This window comes from Salvelinus sp. IW2-2015, linkage group LG2, assembly GCF_002910315.2.
Source record: "Salvelinus sp. IW2-2015 linkage group LG2, ASM291031v2, whole genome shotgun sequence".
NCBI lineage: Eukaryota > Metazoa > Chordata > Actinopteri > Salmoniformes > Salmonidae > Salvelinus > Salvelinus sp. IW2-2015.
Window position 1 is genome coordinate 24,685,266 of NC_036839.1, and position 14,371 is coordinate 24,699,636.

At 43.6% G+C, this 14,371-nt stretch overlaps 1 protein-coding gene across 1 annotated transcript in view; it reads left to right on the forward strand.

Moving 5' to 3' along the window:
* The window catches only part of lrp1bb (low density lipoprotein receptor-related protein 1Bb), a 393,420-nt gene that overhangs the window by 106,484 nt on the left and 272,565 nt on the right, over nt 1-14,371 (forward strand). The window contains exons 9-12 of the mRNA XM_070446279.1: nt 893-1,082; nt 1,337-1,480; nt 4,233-4,469; nt 5,281-5,461. Of these exons, the coding sequence (XP_070302380.1) occupies nt 893-1,082; nt 1,337-1,480; nt 4,233-4,469; nt 5,281-5,461 (752 nt within the window). The remainder of the gene's footprint in view (nt 1-892; nt 1,083-1,336; nt 1,481-4,232; nt 4,470-5,280; nt 5,462-14,371) is intronic.

Here is a 14,371-nt window from a genome sequence, read left to right on the forward strand (position 1 = left end):
CTTTCCAATGGTACCAATTATATGCATATCGGGGCGGCAGGTAGCCTCGTGGTGAGAGCGTTGGACTAGTAACCGGAAGGTCGCAAAATCGAATACCTGCGCTGACAAGGTAAAAATATTTTCCCTGAACAAGGCAGTTAACCCACTGTTCCTAGGCTGTCATTGAAAATAAGAATTTGTTCTTAACTGACTTGCCTAGTTATATAAAAATTACAAATATCCTGGCTTCAGGGCCTGAGCTACAGGCAGTTTACTTTGGGCATGTCATTCAGGCGGAAATGGAGAACAAAGAGGCCTAGTCCTTGATTGTGTATATGTGCTATTCAGAGGGTGAATGGGCATGACAACATTTTTAAGTGCCTTTGAACGGGGTATGGTAGTAGGTGCCAGAACTGCAATGCTGCTGGGTTTTTCAAGATCAACAGTTTCCTGTGTGTATCAATACTGGTCCACCACCAAAAGGACATCCATCCAACTTGACACAATTGTGGGAAGCATTGTAAGTCAACATGGGCCAGCATCGCTGTGGAACGCTTTCAACACCTTGTATAGTCCATGCCCTGACTAATTGAGGGTGTTCTGAGGGCAAAAGTGGGGAGTGCAACTCAATATTAGGAAGGTGTTCGTAATGTTTTGAACACTCAGTGTTTAAGCACCCACCCTATTATTATTATTATCATTATTATTATCATTAATATTATGCTCCCAGAGGGTTGTGCCTACTTCATGACCCTGTGTATTTTGGGGAATACAAACACAGACACACACACATTTTCTCTCATGTCTTAGATCCTGGAGCTCACAGAGTTGTTTTGTGTAATACAAGTTTTTATTTTGCGGGGTTTCAACTTTTTTATGTTGCATGTCAATGTATTGTTCTTCTCTGTTTCAGGTGTCCTACATCCATGGATTAGCTGTCTTTGAGAACTACCTGTATGCCACTCATTCTGACCCCTCCATTGGGAATACCATGGACATCTTCAAGATCCATCGGTTTAACACCACAGAACCCAGGACACTAACCAGCCTGGGGAGTTCCAGAGGAGCAATACGTGTTTACCACAGACTCACTCAACCAAAAGGTAAAGGACATGTTTGTCAGGGTACTAAATGTGCTTGCTTGCTGGTGTCAAATGTGCAGTGCTTGTGACGCACAAGCTCAGAGTTTTCTGCATCAAATTTGCTGTTGTCAAATGTATCTGTAGCCTACATGTGACAAATGTTTTGTGAATCTGAGAGTTTTCTGCTTCACTTAATTAATGTACAGTCAAATCATCGTGTTGCAGTTATATTTGATGAGTCGCTAATGGACTTMCCTACTCCTCCCATCCTCTAGTTAGGAGTCACGCGTGTGAGACGGACCTGTATGGAAAGCCAGGTGGATGCTCCCACATCTGTCTGCTGAGCGGTAGCTACAAGTCCAGGACCTGTCGATGTCGGACAGGCTTCAGTATGGGGAGCGACGGACAATACTGCAAAAGTCAGTTTCACATCTGTCCCTCATCCCATTATGTTATTAACATAGCCTATATTCCTGAAAGCACTGTATAAAAACAAGGTACGAAGGATGAAATTCAGTTCCCTCAAACTAAAAATGTGTGTCCTATCACTTTAACACCTATTTTGTATTGCCATCAGTGTTTCTGTCCACATACAGTATCTCAGATATATCAGGATGTGTGTCATGCATACTGTATAGGTCTTTCTGTTGACACTAGTGAGGATCTCTTCTACATGGACCATGTATATCGCACTGCCTCAGATAGTCAGATAGACAGTGATGAAGACACACGCTGGTTGAGACTTGCCCATTTGAAAATGATGTCCCACTATTGACCTGTCAGTAGTCGTGATTCATTATGGCCATAATTAAGTTTTAAGATCGTCTGCATTTGTTAGCTTGATGATCAATCCATGGACATTGTGTAGTTGACAGTAAAAGCAGAAGATCAAATTGATCACACAATCAGAGGTCCACCGTATTTCGATCGGGCGTAGCAGAGCGCCTTGCCGCGTTCTCCCTCCGTGACACATTTGATTTATACCTCTTTGCTAGATATTCTGATGACACCGGCTCTCTCTTCCCTTAGCCTAATGAGATTCAGTGCTAAATGGTTGTGCTTCTTCATGCCGCATCGCAGCCAGTCATGGTGGGGTTTGTGATCTGGGTCTCATACAATGCTTAATTGTCTCTTGGGGTAGCCTGACTCTCCCTCACAGGATGATAAATTGAAGTGATGCATGTGTGGTCTGTCTCACACACGGCAGTATGGTCTCCTGGGTAGAGGCAGAGTGAGGAGAGGTCTGGTTCTTTCTTTGTAGCCCTGGAGGATCCCTAGGGTCCCACCCAGAACCCCCAGAGTGACTGGTGCTGGGTGGAGCTACCTCAGTTTTGCCTTTCAAATTAGATAATGTTCATGTCTGTGCATTAAAGTTAACAGTCGCTTTTTAGTCTCTCTCCTGACTTTCATATAGTTATTTCAGGCCAAGCTAGCTAGCKCAAGAACACTGAGTATGGCTCACACGACTACTGCTTTCTCAGTGTTCTTTAGCCATTTTCTCCCTCTCACTGCAATGCCAGTTTGYAACATAAATGTGATTGAAGGTGACACAGTCATTAGCACTGATTACTTCTCCCATCAAGGAGAATAGATGAGCCTGGCCATCTCAGATTAGGACAACGTGGAATGTTAGAGGCTTTAACTTCTTATGGCTGCATCCCGCTAACGGGATCAATATGACAACAGCCAGTGAAAGTGCAGGGCGCCAAATTCAAACAACAGATATCTCATAATTAAAATTCCTCAAACATACATGTGTCTTATATCATTTTAAAGGTAATCTTGTTGTTAATCCCACCAAAGTGTTCGATTTCAAATATGCTTTTCAGCGAAAGCACTACAAACGATTATGTTAGGTCACCACCAAACCACAATAAGCACAGCCATTTTTCCAGSGAAATATAGCAGTCACAAAAATCAGAAATAGAGATAAAATTWATCACTAACCTTTGATGATCTTCATCAGATGACACTCATAGGACTTCATGTTACACAATACAAGCATGTTTTGTTTGATAAAGTTCATATTTATATAAAAATATCTGAGTTTACATTGGCGCGTTACATTCACTAGTTCCAAAAACATCAAGTGATTTTGCATAGCCACATCGTTTCAACAGAAATACTCATCATAAATGTAGATGATAATACAAGTTATACACATGGAATTATAGATATACCTCTCCTTAATGCAACCGCTGTGTCAGATTTTTWAAAACTATTACGGAAAAAGCAAACCATGCAATAATCTGAGACGGCGCTCAGAACAATAGCCAAATTAGCCGCCATGTTGGAGTCAACAGAAACCAGAAAATGCAAGATAAATGTTTCATTACCTTTGATGAACTTCATCAGAATGCAGTCCTAGGAATCCCAGGTCCACAATAAATGCTTGATTTGTTCGATAATGTCCGTTATTTATGTCCAATTAGCTACTTTGGTTAGCGCGTTTGGTAAACAATTCCAAAGTCACAAAGCGCGTCCACTATAACGTGACGAAATGTCTAAAAGTTCCGTAACAGTCAGTAGAAACATGTCAAACGATGTATTGAATCAATCTTAAGAATGTTGTTAACATACATCTTGAATAACGTTCCAACCGGAGAATTACATTGACTTCAGTTGAGAGATGGAACGGAGCTGCCTATCACRTGAATGCGCGTGTTCAATGCGTGGTCACCTCATGGCAGTGATTACTCATTCCTGTCTCCTTCGGCCCCCCTTCACATTAGAGTCATCAGACAATGTTCTATTGACTGTTGACATCTAGTGGAAGCCGTAGGAAGTGAAAACTCATTCATATCTCGCTGTAATTTCATTGGGAGCTTGGTTGAAAATCTAGCAGCCTCAGAAACAATCCAAACAGGAAGTGGAACTTCTCAGGTTTTTGCCTGCTATATGAGTTCTGTTATACTAACAGAGATAATTCAAACAGTTTTAGAAACTTCAGTGTTTTATATCCAATACTAATAATAATATGCATATATTAGCAACTATGACTGAGGAGCAGGCCGTTTACTCTGGGCACCTCTGTGCACCTTTCATCCAAGCTACTCAATACTGCCCCTGCAGCCATAAKAAGTTAATTCTGGGATCAGCAGCATTGAAGAATTACACCAATTAACTGACAATAAGTAGAGTAAAGAACCCTTCTCTTTTTTTGCATTCTAGAACCCAAACACGACCTCTTCCTGTTCTATGGTAAAGGTCGGCCAGGGGTCATCCGAGGCCTGGACTTGAATGTGAAGTCCAGTGATGAGCACATGGTCCCGATTGAGGACCTGGTCAACCCCAGAGCCATCGACTACCACACAGAGTCAGGACAAATCTACTTCGCTGACACCACCAGTTTCCTMATAGGCCGGCAGAAAATAGATGGGAACAGCCGGGAAACGGTCCTCAAAGATGGTGGGTTTATTTTTTATTATACATTATATCAGGGATGGGCCACCCTTTTGTAGGCACAAGGATCAATTAGGAATAATATAATACACAATGTGCAATTTCGAGATGTAGTTGTGCATCAGCAGTTTTTTTCTTGTTATGTGGATGTCGATTATGGCAGCCCCCCGCACCTCTCTGATTCAGAGGGGTTGGGTTAAATGCGGAAGACACATTTCAGTTGAATGCATTCAGTTGTGCAACTGACTAGGTATTCCCCTTTCATTTCCTTCCGTCAGTGACAGTCACTCAATTAGCCCATGTCAGCTAACATGTTTTAGATGGGTAAGTTAGTTTAGCCAGCTATCTAAACATTTCTCTCCACCCTATGGAAAAATGTGTAGAATCGCAGGAAAGGAACTCTAAAACTCTTCACTGTCAATAGGGGGGGGTTGTTTGCAAGGTGCCCCCCCCCCCCCCCCATCAAAATTGTACTTAGGGCCCCCAAAAGGCTAGGGCCTGAATCTGACTGCATGTGTGGATACGCAGACCCGTGAGTTCAGATTTTTTGTGGACCCCACCCCGATTAAAGTTTCCCATCCCTGCTTTATATGAAACATCTTTACTCCTGTCTCATTGACTAAAGGAACACTTTGATTGATTTTTCTTAGCTATACATCTCTGTGAATGGTATTAGTCACTAAAATGTATAACAAAGTTGCGCTGTCTGTATGCATCAGTTAATAGACTTTCTAAAGGATCCGTTTACARTTGAGAAAAAAAAGAACGTCATGTCAGGGGCAGATAACAATAACATTGGTGTTCCATCACCTTGCAGACCTGGACAATGTTGAGGGGATCTCTGTGGACTGGATTGGCAATAACCTCTACTGGACCAATGATGGCTACAGGAAGACTATTAGTGTGGCCAGACTGGAGAGGGCCTCTCAAACCAGGAAGACTCTTCTGGAGGGGGACATGTCTCACCCCCGAGCCATTGTAGTGGATCCCCTCAACAGGTGAGCTCACTGAAGACGGGGCCAAATCATACAATACAACAACTGTTTCACAAATGCCCTGATGTCAAAGAACAATATGGTTGAAAGTATGAGTTCTGTTTTCACATATCTATTCAGGGATTGTTTGCAGAAAAGAGAATATGCACAGCTCACTAAGCCTATGTGATGCTGGTTTTAAACAAAGAAACAAACGCATGAGAAAAGGGTCAGGGATATTAGTGTCTTTGGGTGTTACAGTAGAAAAGCACATAAAGCACAGGGTCTATCTGGACCCATTCTGGGAGGGTGCATGCTATCCGGAATCCTTGGGACGTCCCAACTCTGGCGTTACCCCATTGAAGTTTACATTTAAAATGGTTTTAGTTAGGTGGCCTTGACATACTATTTCCTTCTCAGAAATAGCTAGCTACTGCACATTAGATGTCTTCACGGGTCCAAAAAGTTGGACTGTTCTGAAATGGATACGTGGCTTTCCCACCTGACCCAATATGCATAAATTATTGTATTTTTAAAACAGAGACCTGTTCAGAATGTACCTGAGGAGAATCAGATTTGTTCTGAAAAAAAGACCCAAATAGACCCGTGCTGGTTCGGRCCTGAGAGACCCCTTCAGATCCGAGAGTAGAAAGAGAAAGATTCCCCGACCGGGCGCTGCCAACTCCCTCAATAATCAAGTGATATTGGCCAAATGATCCACAGTTACATGTCCTTAAAAACTGCCTATAACAAATAACAAAAAACAYATTTGTTGTGTTTCGATGTGTAGCATATTCAAAACTTTATAGCCTATTGTTTCATTTGTTTTTACTTCCCGAAAACAATAATTGTCCACCTCACTGGTTCAGCTGTCAGAGATTTGAGCACTAAATGCCTCAGGGCATTGCATGCATACTGTAGGCCTATAGGCCTAGGTGGACCACTGTATGATATGAATATTTAAAATGTAAATATAGGAAGAGAAGCTTAGGCCTAGCCCTAGAGCAACCCAGAGAAAGATAGTGCGCCATGTACTGTACCTGACACTGACATGTATTTCTTTGTAGGCTACTTGTCAGATAGGCTGCTACTGCTTTACAGATATAGACATATAGAAGGAGACTAATTTGTTAATTTTCTATCAGAATATTTTTTAAATAAAGATAAGCAGTATATTATTAGATTAAAGGAGTGACTGGTAGGCCTCAAGCATTCTTCCTTACCTCAAGTTCAACTGTCGGGAGTAATTTGGAACTCTGGTGCTCACTGCCTTTATAGGCCTGCATAGCTAAGCCAAATAATAACCATACCACAGCAAACTTTCACAAACGTTTGTGAACTTTATTAGGGTAATATCAAAAGTAGGCATAAGTCAAGTCATTGTTTATAGGGAAAATACGAACAGGTTATTATCTTACGGCATTAATTTAAGTTTTGCACCTCGCTTTTTTGGTTTTTCCTTTTCATGGTTAWATTGCGGCAAACACAAAATTGACTTATTTTGAAAAGAAAAGGGCTTAACAGAACCCAACAAATGACAGCAATAGACTAATGCTATTTATTTTTCAACGGGCCTATTTTTAACCCATCTCTAACTAAATATAGCACAACATTTAAAAGATAGTTCAAACTTCATTTAGCCAATGAAAATGTAGGCTATCAACAAATTATACAAAATATTTTTTGCATATACACTACCGTTCAAATGTTTGGGTGTCACTTAGAAATGTCCTTGTTTTTGAAAGAAAAGCACATTTTTTATCCATTAAAATAACATCAAATTGATCAGACATACAGTGTAGACATTGTTAATGATGTAAATGACTATTGTAGCTGGAAATGGCATATTTTTTATGAAATATCTACGTAGGCGTACAGAGGCCCATTATCAGCAACCATCACTCCTGTGTTCCAATGGCACATTGTGTTAGCTAATCCAAGTGTATCATTTTAAAAGGCTAATTGATCATTAGAAAACCCTTTTGCAATTATGTTAGCACAGCTGAAAACTGTTGTTCTGATTCAAGAAGCAATAAAACTGGCCTTATTTTAGACTAGTTGAGAATGTGGAGCATTAGCATTTGTGGGTTTGATTACAGTCTCAAAAAGGCCAGAAACAAGGCACTTTCTTCTGAAACTTGTCAGTATATTCTTGTTCTGAGAAATGAAGGCTATTCCATGCGAGAAATTGCCAAGAAAYTGAAGATCTCCTACAACACTGTGTACTACTCTCTTCACAGAACAGCACAAACGGGCTCTAACCAGAATAGAAAGATGAGTGGGAGGCCCCGGTGCACAACTGAGCAAGAGGACAAGTACATTAGAGTGTCTAGTTTGAGAAACAGATGCCKCATAAGTCCTCAACTGGCAGCTTCATTAAATAGTACCTGCAAAACACCAGTCTCAATGTCAACAGTGAAGAGGTGACTCCGGGATGCAGGTCTTCTAGGCAGAGTTACTCTGTCCAGTGTCTGTGTTCTTTTGCCCATCTTAATCTTTTCTTTGTATTGGCCAGTCTGAGATATGGCTTTYTCTTTGCAACTCTGCCTAGAAGGCCTAGAAGGCCAGCATCCCGGCCTCTTCACTGTTGACGTTGGGACTGGTGTTTTGCGCATACTATTTAATGAAGCTGCCAGTTGAGGACTTGTGAGGCGTCTGTTTCTAAAACTAAACACTCTAATGTACTTGTCCTCGAGCCGATTCCGGTGTGACTTATCTGGACCAAATGTATTACTTGGGGCTCGGGCCAATTACGGTGGTAGTTATCTGGCCCAATTGGGGCTATTCTCGATTGCGGCTACTCTTTGGCARATGATTACACGGGCTGCTTTATATAATTAACATTTCATTATTTATTTTTCTATATTTTCAAATTGTTTCTGTGATATAAAAATAAATTAACATTTTGTATACATTTATTTAAATTTGCCTCGGGCCGCTTCTGGGGGTATTCTGGTAAGATGCCGGCAAAGTCAGCTGAATTCCGGTAGTCGAAAACGACGCGATGTACTACTGATTCTGGGCAGTCTTTAATTTTGATTCCGGGCCAAGTCCGACACCCAATTCCGAGCGATTCAATCAGTTCCGGCCCCCCGGAAGAGGACCGCTTCTGGGCCAATTCCTCATTGCTAGCTGGGCTAGGCCAAGGTTCCTTTCACTCGTTATCGCTCACCTCAGCAACAGGTGCATGTGACTTGAGCAGCCGGAACCAGTTTCAACTGGACATAAGCTACAGGTTTTATTGTGTCGCAATTGGCTGACACAGATAACAAGCTGACGCAGTTCTCATCGACCACACTACATTATTGCAATAACATGAGTCCTCCTACATCAGGGGGTTTAATTTCTTTTGTTATCATAACGGAGGAATAATCGCTTTAACCACTGACCTTCTCAATGATGGGTTGGCACATCTTTATTAAATTGTGGTTTGGGGTTGTCAGTGACCATTGGCCCATCCATCAGCAGAACCAGATATTGTCTCCTCAGGTGAAATGCGTGGTTTTTCAGATCCTCCTCTGTTCTTCCGAGCTGTATTTCCCTCTCTGCATGTCAACTCCAGTCTGTGTTAACATGATAGGGATTAACTTTGCCGACTTACTGTCTCAATCACATACTGTATTTTTCTTTATTTTTCTTTCACTATCACAGTCTCTCTTGAGMGCGTGCGCACACTCTTGAACATGCACACAAGCACAAACACACACACACTTTTGCTTTGGTTATTGCTTTACAGAGCTTTAGCCAAGGAGTGAAGGATGTGGTGTGTGTGTTAAATTATTCATTGGGTCATGGAGATGACTTGCAGTGACAGAGAGAGCTTGATTCGCCCTCTATCACATTCTGTTTTATGTACCGCACATGTAGCAGGCAACTCCATCATTGATGAGACAGAAAAGGCTGTGCAGCCCAGCAGTAACACTCAGAGGATACAAATCCCTTAAGCATGGTTACTAGAGACCACTAGATCATGTCAAATCATTGACCTAACTGCTTTTCAAATATCACAAGTCCATTGGGAATAGCTGAGTAAACCCCTGAAAAGATAATGATGCAAAGCAGGACCTGGTTTCTGATATGGGGATGGAAGATGGACTCAAAGATTAAGTGGAGTATGGTGAATTGTGTATGTTTGGATCAATGTTTATGTGGTGTGTCTTCAATTTTGTATGTGCAGTGCTTTCAGAACGTATTCCCAACCCTTGACTTTTTCCAAATGTTGTTGTGTTACAGCCTGARTTTGAGATTTTGTGTCGTCACTGGCCTACACTCAATACCCCATCATGTCAAAGGGGAATTATATTTTCAGAATTTTTTACAAATTAATAAAAAATGGAAAAATGAAATGTCTTGCGTTTATAGGTATTCARCCACTTTGTTATGTTAATAAGTTGCATGTTATGTTAATACATTGCATGGATTCACTCTGTGTGCAATAATAGTGTTTAACATGATTTTTWAATATCTACCTCATCTCTTTACCCCACACATACAATTATATGTACGGTACCTCAGTCGAGCAGTGAATTCAAGCATATTCAACCACAAAGACCAGGGAGGTTTATATACATTGGAAATCCCTTTTTGAACATGGTTAAGTTATTAATTACACTTTGGATGGCGTATCAACACACCCAGTCACTACAAAGATTGTCACGCTCTGACCTTAGAGATCCTTTTGATGTCTCTGGTTTTTGGTTTGGTCAGGGCGTGAGTTGGGGTGGGTATTCTATGTTCTATGTTCTATGTTTTGTAGTTCTATGTTTTGGCCGGGTAGGGTTCTCATTCAGGGACAGCTGTCTATCGTTGTCTCTGATTGAGAACCATAATTAGGCTGCCCTTTTCCCACCTGTGTTTGTGGGAAGTTGTCTTTGTTTGTAGGGCACATAGCCTTTTGCTTCAGGGTTTGTTTTTGTAGTGTTTATTGTTTTGTTCGGMGTCTTTTTTCCCAAATAAAGAGAAAATGTACGCTCACCACGCTGCACCTTGGTCCTCTTCTTTTCACGGCCGTGACAGAACTTCCAACCAACAACGGACCAAGCAGCGTGGTAAGGAGGAGCAGTGTGTCCAGGATTCATGGACTTGGGAGGAGATCCTGGACGGTAAAGGACCCTGGAGGCAGGCTGGGGAGTATCGCCGTCCACGGGAGGAACTGGAGGCAGCAAGAGCAGAGCGGCAGCGTTACGAAGGGACTCGGCTAACAAGGAAGCCCGAGAGGCAGTTCCAAAACAAAATTGGGGGGGGCACACGGGGAGTGTGGCTGAGTCAGGTTGGAGACCTGAGCCAACTCCCCGTGCTTACCGTGGCGAGCGTCGTACTGGTCAGGCACCGTGTTATGCGGTGGAGCGCACGGTGTCTCCAGTGCGCGTGCACAGCGCGGTGCGCTACATTCCAGCYCCCCGAATCGGCAGGGCTAGAGTGCGCATCCAGCCAGGTCGGAGGGTCCCGGCTCAGCGCATCTGGCCGCCAGTACGTCTCTACGGCCCAGGATATCCTGCGCCGGCTCTGCGCACTGTGTCTCCGGTGCGTCTGCACAGCCCAGTGCATCCTGTGCCCCGCATCTGCAGGGCGAAAATAACCATCCAGCCASGACGGGTTGTGCAGGCTCTACRCTCAAGACCTCCAGTGCGCCTCCACGGCCCAGTGTATCCGGTGCCTCTGMCTAGGACAGGGCCTCCTGTATGTCTCTCCAGCCTGGTGAGTCCTGTGCCTGCGCCTAGAACTAATCCTCCCGTATGTCTCCCCAGCCTGGTGAGCCCTGTGGCAGCTCAACGTACCAGACTGCCCATACGTCTCCTCCCTCCAGTGATGATCCATAGCAAGAATCCTCCAGTGATGATCCATGGCAAGAAGCCTCCAGTGATGATCCATGACATGAAGCCTGCAGTGATGATCCATGGCAAGAAGCATCCAGATGATGATCCAGGGCACGAAGCCTCTAGTGATGATCCATGGCACGAAGCCTCCAGGTATGATCCATGGCAAGAAGCCTCCAGTGATGAGTCCATGGCACAAAGCCTCCAGTGATGATCCATGGCAAGAAGCCTCCAGTGACGATCCATGGCACGAAGTCTCCAGTGATGATCCAGGGCAAGAAGCCTCCAGTGATGATCCAGGGTACGAAGCCTCTAGTGATGATCCATGGCACGAAGCCTCCAGGTATGATCCATGGCAAGAAGCCTCCAATGATGATCCATGGCACGAAGCCTCCAGTGATGATCCATGGCAAGAAGCCTCCAGTGATGATCCATGGCAAGAAACCTCCAGTGAGGAGTCATGGCAAGAAACCTCCAGCGACGGCCTCCAGTCCGGAGCCTCCAGCGACGTTCTCCAGTCCGGAGCCTCCAGCAACGTTCTCCAGTCCGGAGCCTCCAGCGACGTTCTCCAGTCCGGAGCCACCAGCTACGGCCTCCAGTCCGGAGTCTCCAGCGATGGCCTCCAGTTCGGCGCCTCCAGCGACGTTCTGCAGTCCGGAGCCTCCAGCGACGTTCTCCAGTCCAGAGCCTCCAGCGAGGGTGCCCAGTCCGGGGCCCGCAACGAGGGTGCCCAGTCCGGGGACCGCAACGAGGGTGCCCAGTCCGGGGCCCGCAACGAGGGTGCCCGCACCAGAGATGCCACCAAAGTGGGGTGAGCCAGTGGTGGAGCGGGGTCTGCGTCCCGCACCTGAGCCGCCACCGCGGATCGATGCCCACCTAGACCCTCCCCTATAGGTTTAGGTTTTGCGGTCGGAGTCCGCACCTTTGGGGGGGGGTACTGTCACGCCCTGACCTTAGAGATCCTTTTTATGTCTCTATTTTGGTTTGGTCAGGGTGTGAGTTGGRGTGGGTGTTCTATGTTCTATGTYTTGTAGTTCTATGTTTTGGCCGGGTAGGGTTCTCAATCAGGGACAGCTGTCTATCGTTGTCTCTGATTGAGAACCATACTTAGGCTGCCCTTTTCCCACCTGTGTTTGTGGGAAGTTGTCTTTGTTTGTAGGGCACATGACCTTTAGCTTCACGGTTTGTTTTTGTAGTGTTTATTGTTTTGTTCTGCGTTTTTTTTCCCAAATAAAGAGAAAATGAACGCTCACCGCGCTGCACCTTGGTCCTCTTCTTTTAACGGCCGTGACAAAGATACAGGTGTCCTTCCTAACTCTGTTTCACCATGAGGCCAATTGTGAATCTAAAACAGTTGAGGATGGATCAACAACATTGTAGTTGAGTGAAAAGAATGAAGCCTGTACTGAATTAAAATATTCCGAAACAAACATCCTGTTTAAACAAAAGGCACTAAAGTAAAACTGCAAAAAACTTGTGAACGAAATGTACGTTATGTCTTGAATACAAAGTGTTATGTTTGTGGCAAATCCAACACAACACATCACTGAGTACCACTCTTGATATTATCAAGCATAGTTGTGGCTGCATCATGCTATGGGTATGCTTGTCATCRGCAAGGACTAGGGAGTTTTTTTAGAAATGGAATAGAGCTAAGCACAGGCAAAATCCTAGAGGAAAACCTGGTTCAGTCTGCTTTCCAACAGACGCTGGGAGACAAATTCATCTTTCATCTGACAGTAACCTAAAACACTAGGCCATATATACACTGGTGTTGCTTACCAAGATGACGTTGAATGTTCCTKAGTGGCCTAGTAACAGTTTTGACTTAAATCATCTTGAACATCTATGGCAAGACTTAAAAATGTATGTCTTGCAATGATCAACAACCAACTTGACAGAGCTTGAAGAATTTAAAAAATCATAGTGTGTCAATGTTATACAATCCAGCTGAGCAAAGTTCTTAGAGACTTACCCAGAAAGACTCACAGCTGTAATCGCTGCCAAATGTGATTCTAACAGTTGGAACAGTTGGATTCTATCCGTTTGTCACCAAAGCCCCATATACTACCCACGACTGCGACCTGTATGCTCTCGTTGGCTGGCCCTCGCTTCATATTTGTCGCCAAAACCCACTGGCTCCAGGTCATCTATAAGTCTTTGCTAGGTAAAACCCTGCCTTATCTCAGCTCACTGGTCACCATAGCAGCACCCACCCGTAGCACGCACTCCAGCAGGTATATCTCACTGGTCACCCCCAAAGCCAATTCCTACTTTGGCCGCCTTTCCTTCCAGTTCTCTGCTGCCAATGACTGGAACGAACTGCCAAAAATCACTGAAGCTGGAGACTCATATCTCCCTCACTAACTTTAAGCACCAGCTGTCAGAGCAGCTCACAGATCACTGCACCTGTACATAGCCCATCTGCATATAGCCCATCCAACTACCTCATCCCCATACTGTTATTTATTTATTTATATTTGCTCCTTTGCACCCCAGTATCTCTAATTGCACACTCATCTTCTGTGTTCTCATCTTCTCATCTTCTTGCACATCTATCACTCCAGTGTTTAATTGCTATATTGTAATTATTTCGCCACTATGGCCTATTTATTGCCTTACCTCCCTTTTCCTACCTCATTTGCATGCCTTACCYCACACTGTATATAGACTTTTTCTACTGTATTGTTGACTACACGTTTGTTTATTCCATGTGTAACTCTGTGTTGTTGTTTGTGTCTCACTGCTTTGCTTTATCTTGGCCAGGTCGCAGTTGTAAATGAGAACTTGTTCTCAACTAGTCTACCTGGTTAAATAAAGGTGAAATAAATATAGTTGAAGTCGGAAGTTTACATACACGTCGGCCAAATATATTTAAACTCCGTTTTTCACAATTCCTGACATTTAATCATAGTAACAATTCCTTGTCTTTGGTCAGTTAGGATTACCACTTTATTTTAAGAATGTGAAATGTCAGAATAATAGTAGAGAGAATGATTTATTTCAGCTTTTATTTCTTTCATCACATTCCCAGGGGGGCAGAAAATGACATACACTTAATTAGTATTTGGTAGCATTGCCTTTAAATTGTTTAACTTGGGTCAAACGTTTCGGGTAG